General features: G+C 51.8%; 1 protein-coding gene across 4 annotated transcripts in view; it reads left to right on the top strand.

The window, feature by feature from the left end:
* The first annotated feature begins 215 nt into the window (after nt 1–215).
* The window catches only part of FOSL2 (FOS like 2, AP-1 transcription factor subunit), a 25,039-nt gene continuing 8,244 nt past the window's right edge, over nt 216–17,010 (top strand). Inside the window, exons 1-3 of one of the 4 annotated variants that reach the window (XM_027765807.1) lie at nt 216–1,178; nt 11,711–11,719; nt 12,297–12,548. In XM_027765807.1, coding sequence (XP_027621608.1) covers nt 1,086–1,178; nt 11,711–11,719; nt 12,297–12,548 — 354 coding nt within the window. In that variant the 5' untranslated portion in view covers nt 216–1,085. Of the gene's footprint in view, nt 1,179–1,300; nt 2,324–2,500; nt 3,299–6,721; nt 7,200–11,710; nt 11,720–12,296; nt 12,549–17,010 lie in introns of those variants that run through there. The other 3 variants (XM_027765805.1, XM_027765804.1, XM_027765806.1) reach the window with 3 other exon arrangements.

The following is a 17,010-nucleotide window of genomic DNA, read 5'->3' as shown; positions in this document are numbered from 1 at the left end:
CCTCCCAGCGCCCCCGCCCTCTCCCCTCACTCAGGGTGTGCGGCTGGCGTCTGAGCGGCCGGGAGCCGGGACAGAGAGGGGAGCGCAGCGCCCGCCTCCTCCCCTCCCTCCGCGCCTCTTCCCCCTCCTCCTCCTTCCTCCGCCTCCTCGAGCGCTCCTCCCCGCAAGGTGGAGTCTGGGGTTGACGTGAGTGAATCCACATGGTACAGGGGCTGGAGGATAAAGAGTGGAGTTGAACTCGTGCCATTGTAGTGACTCATCTCGGGCAGAGCGCAGGGCCTCCGAGCGAACCAGCGAGCAAGCGAGCGGCGCTCGGCGGAGAGAGAGGGACAGGGAGAGGCGCGGCGCGCGAGGCGGGCCGGTCCAGGAGCAGGCGCCGGGGAAGGGGTGCGGGTCCGCGCGGCGGCGCGGGGAGCGGGGCCGCGTCTCTCTCAGCGCCTGCTCAGCCTGAACCCCACAGGCCACTGTCCCGCCAGTGCTTTGGGGCCGCGGACCGAGCGCACGCTGCCTTCTGCTGCTAGCAAGTGTCCTGGCCGCTCCGAAACTACGGGGCGAGTCGGCCACAGGAAGTTTATTCTCCGGCTCCTTAGCTAAAAGGAGGAAATAGAAGTTTCTCCAAGCGGGCAGCCTTCCTCCTAGCCTTTTTGGCGCAGTCTGAAATTGGGGGTCCCAGAGCTGGCTAGAGGAGCTCTCCCGGCTCCTGTCCTTTTTTAACTTAAAATTTTTGATTGGGCTGTGGGTCCGGACCGGACTCGGGCTGCAGGCGGGGGCGGGAGGGCGCGCGCAGGGGAGGGACCGAAGGACGCGCCGACTTTTTAGAGGGAGGGACTGGGTGGACAATTGGTCCCGCGGCGCTCGCAGAGCAGGAAAGAAGTGCCGTGCGAGGCGCTCCGGGGGACACTGTTCCCGGGGTGTCGCCGGTCCCCTGCCCGCGCCCGCCGCGGTGGAGAAGAAGCCCGTGGGAGCGAAGACTAGAGCCCGCTGCTCTGCGGGCGGACAAGTGAGCGCGCAGCAGCCGGTGCGCGGCCGCGGCGAGGGCGGGGAAGAAAAATACCCTGTTTCCTCTCCGGCCCCCACCGCGGATCATGTACCAGGATTATCCCGGGAACTTTGACACCTCGTCCCGGGGCAGCAGCGGCTCTCCTGCGCACGCCGAGTCCTACTCCAGCGGCGGGGGGGCCTTCCTCCGGCGGCGGCGGCGGCCAGCAGGTAGGTGCGGGCCCCGGTGCACCTGGCGGCGCGGGCAGACCGCCGCCTTCCTCTGACCGCCACTCTCTTTTGCTTTCTTTCCCATTTCTTGGCTTGGCGAGAAAACATTGCGGGTCGATGCTCTCAATTTCGGATTTTCGTCTTGCCCTATTCCCCCCACTCCCCCTCGTTTTTAACAGGAGCGGGGAGTGGGCTTGAAGAGCCAACAAATCCTTTCCTTCACACGACATACTCCCTCCCAGCAGCCTGTTAACCTACCTTCTTCCAAATACCACCTCCTCCCTCCGCCTAACCCTTTCTCTCCCTGGTGGACAAGATAATCTTTGCACTCCTCGCCCCTCTTGGGATCCAAGGACCCCACTTGCTACGGGCAAGCCCTTTCCCTCTCTTGCCAGGTTGCCCATCAGTCTTAGCCCATGTCTGAAAGAGGCTGGGGACTCAGAAACTTGGTTGGGCTCCTTCAAGCCGTCTGGAGTAAGGGCGAGGGTTGCTGCTCTGGGAATCAGGTGCGAAGGTCAGGAAGGAAGAGGCCAGCCTGATGATTGGCTCTTGCTGCCGCCTCTGTGCCCCGCAGTCTCCGGTAAGGGTGGGGGCTGGAGTGTGTATTGCCCCTGAAGAGCGCCTTGTGGATCTAGGAGAACAGGGGCAAGGAGGTCGGCAGAGAGAAGTGGGGGAAAGAAACATCATCCAGGTCCCTGGGTGCTTCTGGAAGCAGAAAAACAACTTGTTTCTAAAGCAGCCGGACAGGTTTGCACTGGAGGGATTGTGCGTGCTCTCCGTGTGTTTATAAATACCAGAAAGGTACTGGCGGGGCACCTGCCCTCTGCAGCAGCTCCCCGCAGCCACTGGGTCTTGTGAGAGAGCTGGGTTGACACGCAAGGTCCACAGCAGCCTGAATCCCACCTCGGTCAGGATCTGTGGAATCTCTAGCCAAGCTGGCTGCAGAACCAGTTGCTCTGTAAGACTGTGGCCTTGGCCTCCAGAAGCCAGCCTGACAGGGACTAGGGTGGACTTCCAGGGAGGGGTGGACTGTGCCGGAAAATATAATGGCAACGTGGCTCTCTTCTGGAGCTGAAGAAGGGACAGCTTATTCCAAGGCGATTCCCCACATCTGGTGAGTCTCCAGAATGGCTTTTCTGTGTCTTCCCTTTACCTCCCCTGGTGCGCCCATGAGCACTCACCGCAGAGAGTCGACCTAGGCTGTGCACTGGGGGTTCAGTGCACCTTTAAACAGGTCACCTAGGTGCTTATTATTAAAATCTTACTGGAAAAGTTGTTGTTATGTTCGCTTCTCAGCCTGGTCAGTGGCTTGTATTGAATTCAGACTTCATTAGGCAATGGGTTTGGAGTCATTCGTACCCATTCTCCCACTCTCCAATTCAGCCAACCCCAAAGCACCGCTCTCCTCTCCAAATCAGGAAGAGTTTTGTGGGTTTGTTTGTTTGTTTGTTTGTTTGTTTTGCTTTTTTCTTCCTTATCGGTTTCTTTCACTAATGTGTCTGTGGCAGTGATCATTGAAATATTAAAATCTTGCTGTCTGGCTTCGCTCAGGCCCTGGGGCCTGGATGGGAAGTCAGACCGGACATCAGTTCCCCCACTGAAGAATCTGTGTCACTGGGGCTTTGAGCCCAGGATGTGAGCCGAGGCAATTCCCTGTTTTGGAAGAAAATCAGACAGGAAACCATGCTAGGAAGAAGGAAGAGAACTCAGTCCAGCAGAGTGTAATGGGGCCTCATTACCGAAGCAAAAAGCAGCTGTTGGCTAATTCTTAGCATGCTGTAACACATGAGGATTTTGCAATTAGCAATAACCAGTGCACGGGGTTCTTGCGTAGATGCCTGCCTGTTCAGCCTAGCAGTATGAGGGAAGCACCTTTCAAACCCGTGAGGCTGGCAAAGTAATGCCGTTTTGAACAACTTTATCTGTCTGCTCACTCCTCGGTGGGGAGGGGAGAGAAAGAGCAAGGCAGGTTTTTCCATCACCACTGCAACTTTGAGCAAAACTGTTCTGTGGTCCTAAGGACTGACCTCCGGAGGCTTTCCTTGCTTCACGCATCTGTGCTGCGACCCCACCTGTTCTCCGGCTCAAGGTAACTTCATTTCATGCCAGATAAAAGCTGAACCTGCTTTATTTCTCTTAGCCACATTTGCTGGGAGACCTCCCTGGCAGTCAGTGGACCAATTAGTATAAGACGATTCTCTCTGGTTTTTCCCTTGGGCGAGTATCTTTGGTTCAGGTTTCTTTGTGGGGTTCAGTATTCCTGATAAGTTTGCTGCTGGCTCCTCAGCTCAGAGCTTTCCTCTCCCCTGCCGTTACATAAAGCTCCGTCTATAATACATGGCCCAGGTTCCAGTGACTTGGGGTGGAGGGGGCAGACAACTCTTTGTTAAAGCCTCTGTTCTTGTATATGGCAGGAACTTGAAGCATGAAAAATATTTCCTGTTCCAGTTATAGTTTTAATCTCAAAGGTGGGTCATTGGTGATTTTGTCAGTAACAGTTGCACACCTCCCCACCCCCACCCCGCTTCCCCCCACCACTGGATTTTTCTTGTTGTTGTTTTCCGTCTCCTACCTTCCTAGGAAAACACCTCCCAGATATATACCCTGCCTGGCTGCTGGACTCTTACGGTTTCAGGCCTCGAGCATTACGCAATTCAGCCAGTTACACAAACATAGGTCATTTCATAACTTGTTTTCATCAGCTGGGTCCCCTTTTAATAAAAGAAAACAAAACAAAAACAAGACCCAGAACTTTTCCAAGGCTGCCATTTGTCTACTTCTTAGATAACTTGTGAAAATAAATGGAGGGGGAGTGTCTACTTCTTAGATAACTTGTGAAAATAAATCAAGGGGGAAAATTTCCTTTTTGGAATCAAGCAATACCAGGCGAACTCTCTTCTTCCCCAACCACCCTTTTCCAGCACGCGCACACACACACACTCACACTCACACACAAAATTCCCCAGAGTGAACTTTTGCCAACTGTACCAGGCTGGGACATTCCTCACATCAAAGAACTTTTACCAGAAATGACTGTGATTCCCAAGTCAGACTCAACCGTACCTCTCTAGTGCCCCCTAGGGGACGTTTTCAGAAGAACTATCTTGGGAATGTATTTTTCCAGCCGGAGTGTTAACTTGGTTCATTTTCGGAATTCTTCGGATTTTTAAAATTTTGATTAGGGACAAATAAATATCATATATTTAAAGTGCTTAACTAAGAACTGCTTGACTTCAAAACGAGCTTTTTAAAGTTTTGTTTTGTTCTAAATAAAACCTGGTTGAAAAAGTGTCTTTCTCTCCCTGTTTTGCTGTGTATTCAGTAGGGTGCCAGCACGAGATGTTTTCGAGTTTCCAAGGTTTGTTTTCTCCATGTGTTTGTACTGGTGGGGAGGGGTGGCATTCAGATTGGTGGGGAGATGGGAGGCATTTATTAAGGTTCTGGGTACTTTTTTTTTTCTTTTCTTTTTTTTGGCCTTGATCTTACAGATGTTGTAGATTAAGATCAAACAAATGTTATCCCAGGAATTTGTCTGTTCCGCTGATTCTTGATGGTAGAAGTCAGCTTCACTTTTTCATCAAAGTGAATGGGGTGAAACGGTCATGTATTGTCTGAATGGCAGCTTATCTAAAACCCTGAGTGCATTTAGTTCTGTTACTGTATTTCTGCCTGTCTTCTTATTCAAAGTGACTGTAAAACTAGGAGACTGTTTCTTCTTTTCTAAATACAGACTGGAATTTAACTCTTCCAAACCATGGGTGTCCCCTTCCACGCTGCTCCTTAAGGAGACTAAATACTTATTTGAGCGCTGCAGATTTTGGTCAGACTCACATTCCGCAATGCCCTTCTTGCAGAATTGCTTTCAGCACAGCCTTTTGAAAATCCTCCCTGCTAACAAATCCTTGTCCTTTCAAGGGTGACTTTGATATTTGGACATTACCCAAAGAACTTTGAAACCAAGTCTGATATATGAAGTCTGGGTGCTGCGGCTGGGTCCCAACTAGAGTGTGACCCTGAGTCCAGTTGGTCTGTCTTCCAAGTCTGTCTCGGAGCATGCTCCCACAGCAGAGCACATCAAAACTGGCAGCTTCGCTAAACAGCGCCTTTGTAATCTGGATTTTGGATTTTTTTTTTTTTTCCCTCTGTGAAATAAGAGGAAAGATACTGGTTTTGAGAATTTAGGAAAACAACTTGCTAGTTTCTGTATTGAAAGAAAGAAAAAACGCAGCGTCCTTACTGTGTGCGTTTGTCTCATCTCTGTCGTATGTGGTATCTTTTGGTGGCCACTAGAAGTCAGCTTCACTTTTTCATCAAAGTGAATGGGGTGAAACGGTCATGTATTGTCTGAATGGCAGCTTATCTAAAACCCTGAGTGCATTTAGTTCTGTTACTGTATTTCTGCCTGTCTTCTTATTCAAAGTGACTGTAAAACTAGGAGACTGTTTCTTCTTTTCTAAATACAGACTGGAATTTAACTCTTCCAAACCATGGGTGTCCCCTTCCACGCTGCTCCTTAAGGAGACTAAATACTTATTTGAGCGCTGCAGATTTTGGTCAGACTCACATTCCGCAATGCCCTTCTTGCAGAATTGCTTTCAGCACAGCCTTTTGAAAATCCTCCCTGCTAACAAATCCTTGTCCTTTCAAGGGTGACTTTGATATTTGGACATTACCCAAAGAACTTTGAAACCAAGTCTGATATATGAAGTCTGGGTGCTGCGGCTGGGTCCCAACTAGAGTGTGACCCTGAGTCCAGTTGGTCTGTCTTCCAAGTCTGTCTCGGAGCATGCTCCCACAGCAGAGCACATCAAAACTGGCAGCTTCGCTAAACAGCGCCTTTGTAATCTGGATTTTGGATTTTTTTTTTTTCCCTCTGTGAAATAAGAGGAAAGATACTGGTTTTGAGAATTTAGGAAAACAACTTGCTAGTTTCTGTATTGAAAGAAAGAAAAAACGCAGCGTCCTTACTGTGTGCGTTTGTCTCATCTCTGTCGTATGTGGTATCTTTTGGTGGCCACATCATTTCAAAGTGATGGCGGCTTCCCTGATTGAGACACACGTATCTGTTCCAAGCCCCATTGGGTAACTGTACCCGTCCTCAGCTCCCTGAGCTGGAGAGGGCAGATGCACAGTTCTCTCAGCCCAGCACTGCCATTTGACCCTGACATGTGGCACGTGGCACGAGACTTCGGTAGGCTGGCCCCCCTGTGCGTCCACGGGAAGAGATGGCCTGCCCTTCCCTTGAGCACAGAGCTCTGAGGAATAGCAAGGTACAAAGGCGTCCATAGAATGGCGGAGTGGGGCTTTGGAGTGGGACTTCTGGCAAAAGAACCCTAGGAAGAAACTGAGGAGTCTGGAGTGACTCTAGCCCAGCCACTGTTGTTTCCTTTTTTTTTTTTTTCTTTTCCTCCCTGCTCTCCTTTCCCCTGGAAGTGAGGTGAAGGAGCATAGAGTGGTTCTTCTTTTTTTTCTTTTAAAGAATTTATTTCATTTATTATCATTATTTTCATCACAGGTGCTCACCAGAGAGAGGGAGGGAAAGTAAGCCGCCAGGTCTGGGAGTCAAAGAGCTGTGGGCCACATAGGAAAGTCCACCACCTCAACCGCCACGCCCCCTGCTGGCCCTAGAGTGGTTCTTTCAAGCGAACCTAGGAAAGAGAAGAGGCTGATAGGAGTCAGTTACCTGAGAGTGTTTGTAGGTGGTGACACTTGGGGAGATGGTGAAGTATTAGCAACACTTCACGGTGACACCAAAGCTGTTTCCTCAGAGAGGAGTGAAAGGTTAGAGGCCAAGTGGTGTCCAGTGTGGAATCTGTGAAGACCGGTTGAATTCCATGTAGAACGCTTCAGAGAACACCCAGAGTTCAGTAAAAATCCAGAACCTTTGCAGGAAGAACCTTTGCAGACTGGACCTCAGTAGGGAAGTTATTGAAGTACTGGGCAGCGTCTACCCCTTGCTCCTGCCTCTTCCCTCGCGGATCTTCCGGGAGGTTGGAGTTTTCCTTTCCCTCCCTTGGGAGTCTAAAGAAGCCCTACCTTGGGAGTCTAAAGAAGGGATCCTTAGAGAAAGAACCTAGTCACAGCCATTCCTGCCTGCCTAATGGGCAGTCAGGGTCCACAGGGGGTCATGGCTGGAATGTTTGGTGGCCAGACCGCAGACAGTCTGATGATGGAGAAATGCTGGCCAAGGGGTTGGGCTAGAAATGCCAACGTTGACTTCCATGTCAAATACCATTTCTGGGGCCAGCCTCAGTGCAGTGGTTAATCTCTCTGCACAGGAAGCCAGAGGAAGAAGGACTGTGGTGTGATTGGTCCCCTTTGAGGGTGCTTTTTTTTTTTTTTCCCTTTCTCTTGTACAGGCACTCTATCCTGAATTTAAAAGATAATGAAAATAAAGAATATAATTTCTGCCAGCTCAGGAGCCTCGAGAGAAGCCCTCTACCCCATCCACGCCTGGGGGGGAATGAGGCTCCAAACCCTGGTTCTGAGACCCTTGAGCCAAAGGCTACGGCTTGGGCCTTCATTTCTTCATTTCTGCATCAAAGGCCCTGCTGCAAAGTCCCAAAGGGCTCTTTCTCCAAATGAGCAATTACTGAGCTGAAGGACTCCGCCAATGTGCGGAAGTGAGGTGACCCTACAGGCCTGTGCTCCCCGTCTTTTTTATCGCAATAGGTGGAGCACATACCTTCTTAGGGAGCAGCCCCATGGCACCCTTAGGTGCAGTTGCTGCAGGGTAATAGAGGTTCCCGTGCCCAGAGAGCTACATCAGCCTCCTAAGGGCTCCAGCTTGAGCTCAGGGTCTAGAGAGGTAAGTTGATGAGTGATCGTCCATCCCTTTGTCTCCCTTGGTTAGAAGAATAGCTCAGTTCTGATTTTTTTTTTTCTTATTTCTTGTCTTTATTCTTTTCTCCACCAACCTGAGCATAGGGGAAGATAGTGACCCTCCAGGACGTGGGTCAGCAAACTATGGCCCGAGTGCCTTTGGAAATAAGTTTCTGTATCACCTATGGCCACTCTCATGCTGGAATGGCAGCATTGAATTGCAGCTGAGACCTTATGGCCCACGAAGCCTAACGTATTTGCTGTATGGCCCTTACTGCAAAAGTTTGCCAAACTCTGCTCTGGCAGGTCGATGAGGGCCACATTGCCCTTCATAGGCATTTGTGTCCACCCAGAAGTCGACAGGGTGACACAGTTAACCAAAGTGTTTGAAGGCTTTGCCAGGCTGGAATGCCACCAAACCATCTAGCATCTTCAAGTCTCTCCCCAGAGGAAGAGCTTCCTTGGGACCTAGGGAACCCCAGGGATGCCAAGTTAGGTCCTGCATTACCTCTGTCCTCCCACTCTTCTCCCCACTCCCAACACACACTGGGTACTGTGCAGGGTTAAAGTGGCCTGAATGCCTGCAGCTGAGAAACTCTACCTTGGTTTCTGCTTTATGTTAACTCATTGGTAGAGAACCATGATTTATCCCCACTGACACACTGGCTGATTCTTGGGTCTGTTGGCAAGACTAATACCAGACTAACTCCTGGGACCCCAAACTCCTAACCTCACCTCTTCTCTCCTACCCCAGTGTGGCCTTCTGAATAATATCTTCAAAGTTGAGACAAGACCCATTTGCCAGATCTAATTGAAACTGGTGTGTGTCTCCCAGAGAGACTCCTCTAGGAGACAAAAGCCTCCTTTATCGGAGCCCCAGTCCCCTCTGGGGATGGGACATTGTTTTCCTTGCAGTTTGCAGCCAGTGAATTATCCAGATGGCGTTACCTCTGTCTGAAACAAGGTGTGCATGAGATTCAGAGGCAGTCATTACCTCCTGCCCTGTTTTTATTGCTGTCTTGTTTTGTCTAGACCAAGCCTTTGCTTCAGAGAATCTGGTCGATGTTTACAGGGGAGCCCTTTTTGTAGACCTGCCATCCACAGGGCAGGGACGGGGGGGCTTGATAGGGGCTGACAGGCACCTACTTATTCCTAAAGGATCTTAGTCTTTAGGCTTTTGCTTGCTTCCTCAAGGCTAAAAACAGGAGCATTTTTATTGGAAGGGGAAATGAATTTCTTGGGTGCTTTCCTGAGAGGAAAGTCGACAGCTCCCTGTGGAGGTGGGGGGTCCCATGAAACCATTGTACTGGGTACTGTGAGTGTACTTCAAACCCAGAATCAACTATGGGACAGAAATGGAGTCAAAAAGTTGGGTGCTTCCCAGGAGTGGGAAGCTGGCAGTTCTCCTCAGAGCTGTGCGGTGTGGAGGTCACAGATGCATAGAATGAGGCAGCTATGATGGCAGGGTGATAATGGTGGTAGTGGTGGTGATAAGGACGACACCTAACATGTGTTTGGAACAGTGTCTCTCAACCTGACCCGGCTGCACATTGGAAATTTCTTGAGAGTTTTAAAAAATACCTTTATCAGCGCCCCACCCCAAACCAACTATTGGGTTGTCACAAAAGTCATGATGCATTTTTACATAGAAAAAATGCATCATGACTTTTCCAATGACCTAATACTTTAGAACCAATGTTTAGGAAGCTCCAACATAGTGGGGGGTTTTGGTGTGTATGTGCTATGGGCCATGTTCTCTTGCTAGAGAGAAATGGAGAAAGAGGAAGTGAGAACTCACCATCCAAGAGGATGGCCACATCACAATCTTTTCTCTTCCATTTCTGTCTTGGGCTTTTGGGCATGTACACACATATACCTGGAATGATTTTCAAGTTGCTGGGTCCAGGACTCAAACCACATAGCCAGCCATGTGGAATCCAGCACCATAACCTCCATGCCACTGTTGGCCCCACAGGTGTCTTAATAAGCTCTGCAGATTAGTCTAGTCTGCAGTCAGGGTTGAGACACAAGTGTGCTGTCCAGCCTGTGATCACAAGTGGCTATTTAGTCCTAATGTCAGTGCAGTGAGCCTGGTCTTAGTACTTTCTTCTCTACACCCACAGAATTGAGTCCTCAGTGATTTGCCCAGGACAAAGTACTCTGGCTGAGCCAGGCCTCAAACCCAGGCCTACTGACTCCAAATATAATGCCAACAGCCACCCCTCCACTCCCTGGGACCACTCACTCAGCCAAGCCTGTTGTTCTCACACTCTGCCTCCTCCAGCCCAGTCTTGGCTGTCTGCTTTCCCTCCTTGAAGGTCATTTCCCAGTGGGATCTTTCCTTATTCACTGTCCCCTTCCCTCCTTCACACATCCATGGCCATACGCACCTGCTACTTTCCAGTCAGCTCCTGATAAAAAGCCGGTTGCATCTTTGTCTTCAGAGTTGCAACTCAGAATCTCTCACTCTGGGAAGCTCCCCTCATGGAAACTCAGAATCCATTGTACTGAGTAACTATACTAAGGGAATCCTAGAATCCCAGAATCCATTGCATCGGGAGGCTCTCTTCACTAAAAGCTGTTGGCCTGGGGCCCAGGGCGGTCTTCAGGATGGTGAGGCAGCCACATTTTACCATGCAAATGGGCCAGGCAGGTGGCAGTGGGAGAGCAAGGAAGGGTCCCCAGCTCTATCAGCTACAGTAAGTTGCTCCAAATTTCATTCAGTTTACACAGCAGGGATCCAGATGTCTCTAGAGGGCAAAAACGGTGATGGTGGCAACGCCTGCAGTCGCTCGTATTGCTTCTAGTCCTGGTTGGTCTGATTAGACCGGGATGGGGGGATACTGTAGACCCATGCTCATGATACTGCAAGATTTCAGGGGAAGCTGTGGGAGCTCCTTGGTGAGAGGAAAGTCTATAGGGACCGTGGGGGGCAGTGGGGCTGGATTTTGAGGCAGAAAGAACCGATGCTAAAGAAGCTTGCAGAGCACTGTGTTCGACAGCTCTGGCCTCTGACAGGCCGAGCTGGATTTGAATCCTGACCCCACTGCTTATTAGCCACGCCTGGATTAGTTACTTAATCTCACTAAATCTAAATTCTGCCTCTGAAAGGAGATAATGGTCTTCTTAGAGGGCGAGTTAATGAGATAATCTGAGATGCTGGTATGAGTTCTGTCATCTAGTGAGTGCCCAGTGAGAGCTGGTGTTATTAGATATCGCTTCACCCACCGGGCTAGGGAAGAAACGGGAGAACCTTTTTGAGGACACAAGGATCGTCTGAGGATGAAAGTTCACCTGAGTTTCATCAGGGGGTTTTCTCCTGAAAAGCTGGAAGTGGGGGCCCTTTCCCTCCCCCCCCTTCTCTTACTTTCCAGTCGCTGTCTTGGAGAAAGGCCAAGCCCAACTGCTGAGGCGCACGGCCCGTTTTAGGTTCTGTACGCTGTCATCATCTGATATTTTAAATAGCATGCTTCCTGTAGCGTGTTCCGGGGAGCTCCACCACGTGGTCTGGGCATCAATTCAGAGACGGGGAGAAAACTCTGAACCAGCAGCCCTGAAGTTTCCCACAGACACATCTGTGAACGCAGATAGATGGATGTAGAGATAGCGGGGAGGCAGACGTGCCGTGTCTGCCCCGAGTGAGATGCTAATGAAGGGAAAGGAGGACAGGCAAGGACAGGGAGAGGAAGTCTGGCTGCAGATGCCTCCACTTTTCAGTCTCACGGGTTGGAGGTCACCTTGTCACAGCCCTGACCTCACCTGATGGGGTCACAGCCCCATGCTGAGCCTCTTGGGAAAGTGACAGTAGCAGGCACCATATGCTTCTTGGTGATCTTTGTCACTCCAATGCTGCTGGGGTGTCAACCTCCAGGTGACCTGAGTGGTACCCTAGGGGGTAACTGGCAGGTGACTCAGAGGCCTGGAAGGCCCAGATGCGCCAATCCTGCAGATATTCCCCGTGGAGGCTGCAGAGAGGGCCTGTGGAGTGTGCACAGCTAGGGACCATACCCACCTAGAAGTCATGTGGGATGTGACAGCCTCCTCATTGGCTACCTGGGGATGGGATTCTCAGGACCCCAATCAGGGAGTGGATCCCTCTGACTTGATGGGTGGGACTTGCCCAGGCTTTGTCTGGGGAAGCCCATTTGAGTTCCCACCCATGGCCCCCAAGCACGGGCACTGCTCTCTGCTGCTCTCTCTGTGCCTGCTGGGCCTGTCCCCTCAGTATTCCTGGGCTCAGCTGGATTTTTTTCTCCTCATTTCAGAAATTCCGGGTAGATATGCCTGGCTCAGGCAGTGCCTTCATCCCTACCATCAACGCCATCACAACCAGCCAGGACCTGCAGTGGATGGTGCAGCCCACAGTGATCACCTCCATGTCCAACCCGTACCCCCGCTCGCACCCCTACAGCCCCCTGCCGGGCCTGGCCTCTGTCCCTGGGCACCTGGCCCTCCCGAGACCCGGCGTGATCAAGACTATTGGCACCACCGTGGGCCGCAGGAGGAGAGATGAGCAGGTACAGCCAGACCGTGGAAAGGAGCCATGTCACTGGCATTGGGGGCCGAAAGCTCCGTGTTGTCCTGGGATTACTGGGGAGACAGGAGAACTTGGGGGCGAGGGACACATCTTCCTCCTCAGTGGAGGCAGAGCTGGAGACCTGAGAGTTGGGCCTGGCTCTGCCATCTCACGTGTCTCAGTTTCCGTGGCTGCAGAATGGGGATAATGTCCCTGCCAGCCAGGACTTGTTCCTGCTGCAGTGAGGTCATGTGTGGGAAAGTGCGGTGAGGTGTCAGCAAAAGGGGAGGGCTGTTAGGACCTGCCTGGAAGAGCAGCGGCCTCTGATCTCTGGCAGAGGGGCAGGCCACGAGCTGCCAGTGAACTTGATAGTGACTTCTTCCGATTGGCCCTCAGCGGTCTCCTAGTGCTGGGTGCAGGCTATGGGGGCAGGCTGTAATTGGTACTGCCCTCATCCCTTCCCACCCCTCTGCAGGGTAGAAGATATTTCATGCCACAAGCCACTTCCAGTCTCTGCCAGCTCAGAACCCAGGCTTCCACCTTGAAGCAGGTGCCGGGAATGGAGTGGCCTGGGCTGTAGGATTCCAGTTAACTGCGTTATTTAATAGGGGAGGGAATGTGTGCAACATTAGCTTCCTTTTCTTCAAGGGGCTCAGCTTTGAAAGGCATTATCCTGGCTGGGAGGGAAGCCAGCGTCCACCCAGTACTCAGAAGTCCCCTCGCCTGTGATGACAGTGAGCCCAGGCAGCGCAGAGACTCCTGATCCCAGAAGGAGAAATAAGGGTCATCATTCCAGAAAGAAGGGAATGGGCCTTCCAAGACCCCTCCTCCTCAGGCCCCCTTTAGAAGTTATGTAGGTGAGGCTCAGACCCACCTGCCTCGGGTCACCAGCACCTGAGTGCGGAAGTCTGGACTAGAACCTAGCTCCTTGGACTTCCCACACAGTGGTCTTACTACAGGGTCACACCACCACAGGCCCAGGAAAGGAACACACTCTCAAGGGAAACGTTTACTGGGAGAGCTGCTCAAGTTGCAGTGTGGGGACCCCTGAGTCCGTGGTTCCCAGTGGTAGGGGTGGATACAGGTTCAGTAGTCAGTCTCCAGGACATTTAAAGCTTGTTCATTTATTTTTGCCATGAGAGACAGACAGAGAAGGACAGAGAAACGGGTATCCCCAGCTGGGTCTTCACACCGTGACCCACTCCCAGCTTCAGCCAGCCTGGATCATAAGAGGACACTGTCACACATATTCTGTGTACTCAGATCGGTCCTGGGACGGGATGTGAACACAGGACTTTTCCTATATGGGTCCAGTTATGTTACCGCTGCACCATCTGGCCCATCCCCAGGATACTTGGAATTATAGAATCTCCACTCTAAGGAGCTGGAAGAGAGCCCTCCCTCAGGAGTCCAGTTCTGCTAAGGACCATGCTGGGCCTTGTGTGCGCCACCTACTGGTTTGCTCTGACTGGTGGGCCCATGGAGCAGGGCCAATGGGAAGTCTGCCCAGTGGACACTGCTGTGTGGTGGCGCTCACAGTGGCACGTTGGGCTTGCACAGCTGGCACGAGTGGCTACGACTCTCTCGCTGTTGCCTCCCCCCATTGCAGTCATGAAGATCGCAATGGCAGTGATCGTAATGCCATCTATGAACACACTCCCTCCAGGGAGTCCAAGGGATAAAGTTTTATAGTCATCAATGAGTTAGACTCTCCTGGAATGAAATTGACCCTGAGTGAGAACCGGGCTTGGGAGGGACTCTTTTGGGCTAGCAGGACAACAGAACATTGTTGCTGGACCCTCTTTCTTTGGGCCCACTGCACACGCCATTTGGAAGCTTCGATCTGGGAAGGACTTTGAGACCAGCTTTACTAATTTCCCACCTGTACCCATTTTATAGGTAAGGACAGTGAGGCCCAGCAAGGAGGGCCTTGTCCAGAGTCACACAGTGAGTTAGTGGTAGACTCAGGACTGGAATCTGCCTCCTTTGACCTGTGGCCCTGTGGTTTTCCCACCACACCACCTAGGCGTGTCCTAAGACAATCTGTCTGGAGAATTTCCTTCCTTTTTTTTTGAGAGGGAAGGAGAGAGCAAGGAGCATTTTATCCCACATCAATTAGGAGTTCAGACGATCATCCGGCAGCTTTGAGGAAGCCTGGGCAGTGGCATCCTAGGACCTTGGCCATTCGGGCTTCTAGCCCTAGGTTCTTTTCTCTGAAGCTGACTTCCGCCTTCCCCAACCTCCCCCGGGGGTGGAGTCTGCTGCCAGGAGCCAGCCCAGTGCCTCGTGGCCTTCCAGAGCCTGCCCAGTGGCAGTGACTCTGAGGAGGGGTGGCTGTGTGTGGCTTGTGGGTGGGTACGTGCTGTTGCTGACACACTCGAGCTGTGACCACGTTGATCTCACCGCCCCTGAATACTTCCTATGTCAACAGCTCCCACAATTGCCCCACCCCTCTCTAGACAGGAGAGAGACTTCTCGGCCAACCAGGAGGCCAGAAGCAGTACAGGAGCAGCCAAGAGGGAAGGAGGGCTTGAAGTAGACCAAGGCCAGCCTCTCCCTCTTTTCTGTCCCTCATTAAAAGGACTGCTTCTCTTAAGGGGCCCCAACCCCAGGACCACCGCAGAGTCACAAGGCTTTCTTGGGAATTCTGCAGGGCTCAGGTCATGTATTCAAGGCCTTGGCCCAGTGACGTTGTGACCTCAGATGGGCAGTGGGGTCACCTTTATGCAGACGGGTGCGGATTGTCTTCTCAGATGCTGCGCTCTGGTTTTGCTGCTCAGGAGATCACAGCTACAGCACCCCAGGGCTACAGGGAGCTTCCTGGCACTCGGGCGGGCCAGCAGGGCAGTGGCCCTTTCTTTCATGAATGGTGGTAACCCTCCATGGGCAGCTTCTCTCCTCTGTTCCATAAAGTGGCTTTGGCTTTTTTCCTCTGTGTCTCTTAAGGACAGACCTAGGTTTTATCCTCATTGGAAGCCCCCAGTACAGTTAGTGTCTGATGGATGGGCTGGTCTTTCCTTTTGCATTGCTTTCTGCTCTGGCCCACAGCCATCTCTGTGTTACTGCTGCCTAACAGGGTACTGGGGTCATCGCTCAGGGGAGTCTATGTACACATAGCTTAGTGAGCGGAGCTCTTGCCCTCTGGTATGTGTCACCCTCTAAGGACCATCCTCACCTGAGGGGCGAGATCAGAACCTCTGTGCAAGGAGCTCTATCTATGTCTGGTCCACAGGCGAGTCCCAAGCACTTAGAGCTGTGTCTTGCACCCAGAGGTGCTCTTTTTTTTTTTTTTTTTTTTTTGAGATGTTTTTGCTATAGGGCACATGCGCTCATCGGAAAGACAGAGACAGAGAGACAGAAAGTGAGAAATCACCCCCCAGGGGGATGGCCATGCCGCAATCCCTTCTCCATTCTCCTCTCTGGATCTTGTGCATGCACACACACGCGCCTGGTGTGAGTTTAAGCCACCTGGTCTGGGACTCGAACCGTGGTCGACTACATGGGAGTCCAGTGAGATAGCCATTATGCCAACTGCTGGCCCCAAAGGTGCTCATTTATTGGATGTATGGATAGGGTGGACAGCAGATTTCATGAGCCTGGGGGCTCCTCCTCCTTTGCCTGTCCTCTTTAGCCTAGCACTGTATCAGGTACACATGGCAATCCTCAGGCTGAACCGTGAGCACCTGGCACTCTAGGGTTGGCAGAGGAAGTCAGAGTAGTGTGGCATCCTTGGCACTCCCAGTGGCAACAGAACATCCCCTCTGGGTGGCTCCTACCTGTGTCAGGACTCCGGACCCAGCTACTTAGCCAAATGGGAATAATGAGGCTTGCAGAGGAGGCAAAGTGATAGAGGAATAATTAGCCAGGGTTTGGAAGAAGCTACTTCAGTGGGTGGGGCTCGGCCTGGCTGGCAGGAGGGGACGCTCTTGGGGAAGCAGTCCAGCTCGTCTCTGGCCTGGGTGTTGGATCAGGACTGGCATGAGATACTCCCATCATGCCTGGGCCGGTGAGTTCCTGGCTCATCACTGCCTTGTTCTCCCTTTGAGATTGAGCAGAGTGAGCTCAAAGCAGCCTCCAAACAGCAACACATCCAGCCACATATCAGTGAGCTGTGTGTGCTGGGACCCCTGAGGCCAGCCGTACTCCTCTTGCCCTCCTTTCTCCCCCCACTGGTTCCAGAAGAGCTTCTTATCTTACTTAAAATACAATGAAAAAAAAAAAACAAAAAAACATGCTATAAGGGGGCCGGAAGCTCTGCAGGGCCCACTCTCGTGGGAGAGCTCCAGGGTCACATCTTAGAGACCTCCCCAAACATACAAGGCTTGTATGTGCCCCCAATCCAGGGCTGGCTATAGCTGGGGGGAGGCACAGCAGGAGGACCCTCTTGAGGGTGTCTCTCTATCTGCCTGCCTCTCTCTAGTTGATAGAAGAAAGAAACTTGAAAAAAAAAAAAACAAAGTCGC

The sequence above is a fragment of the Tupaia chinensis genome, unplaced genomic scaffold (assembly GCF_000334495.1).
Source record: "Tupaia chinensis unplaced genomic scaffold, TupChi_1.0 Scaffold139757_1, whole genome shotgun sequence".
NCBI lineage: Eukaryota > Metazoa > Chordata > Mammalia > Scandentia > Tupaiidae > Tupaia > Tupaia belangeri.
Note: the sequence above shows the minus strand (reverse complement) of the source record. Positions and strands in the feature narration are given on the sequence as shown.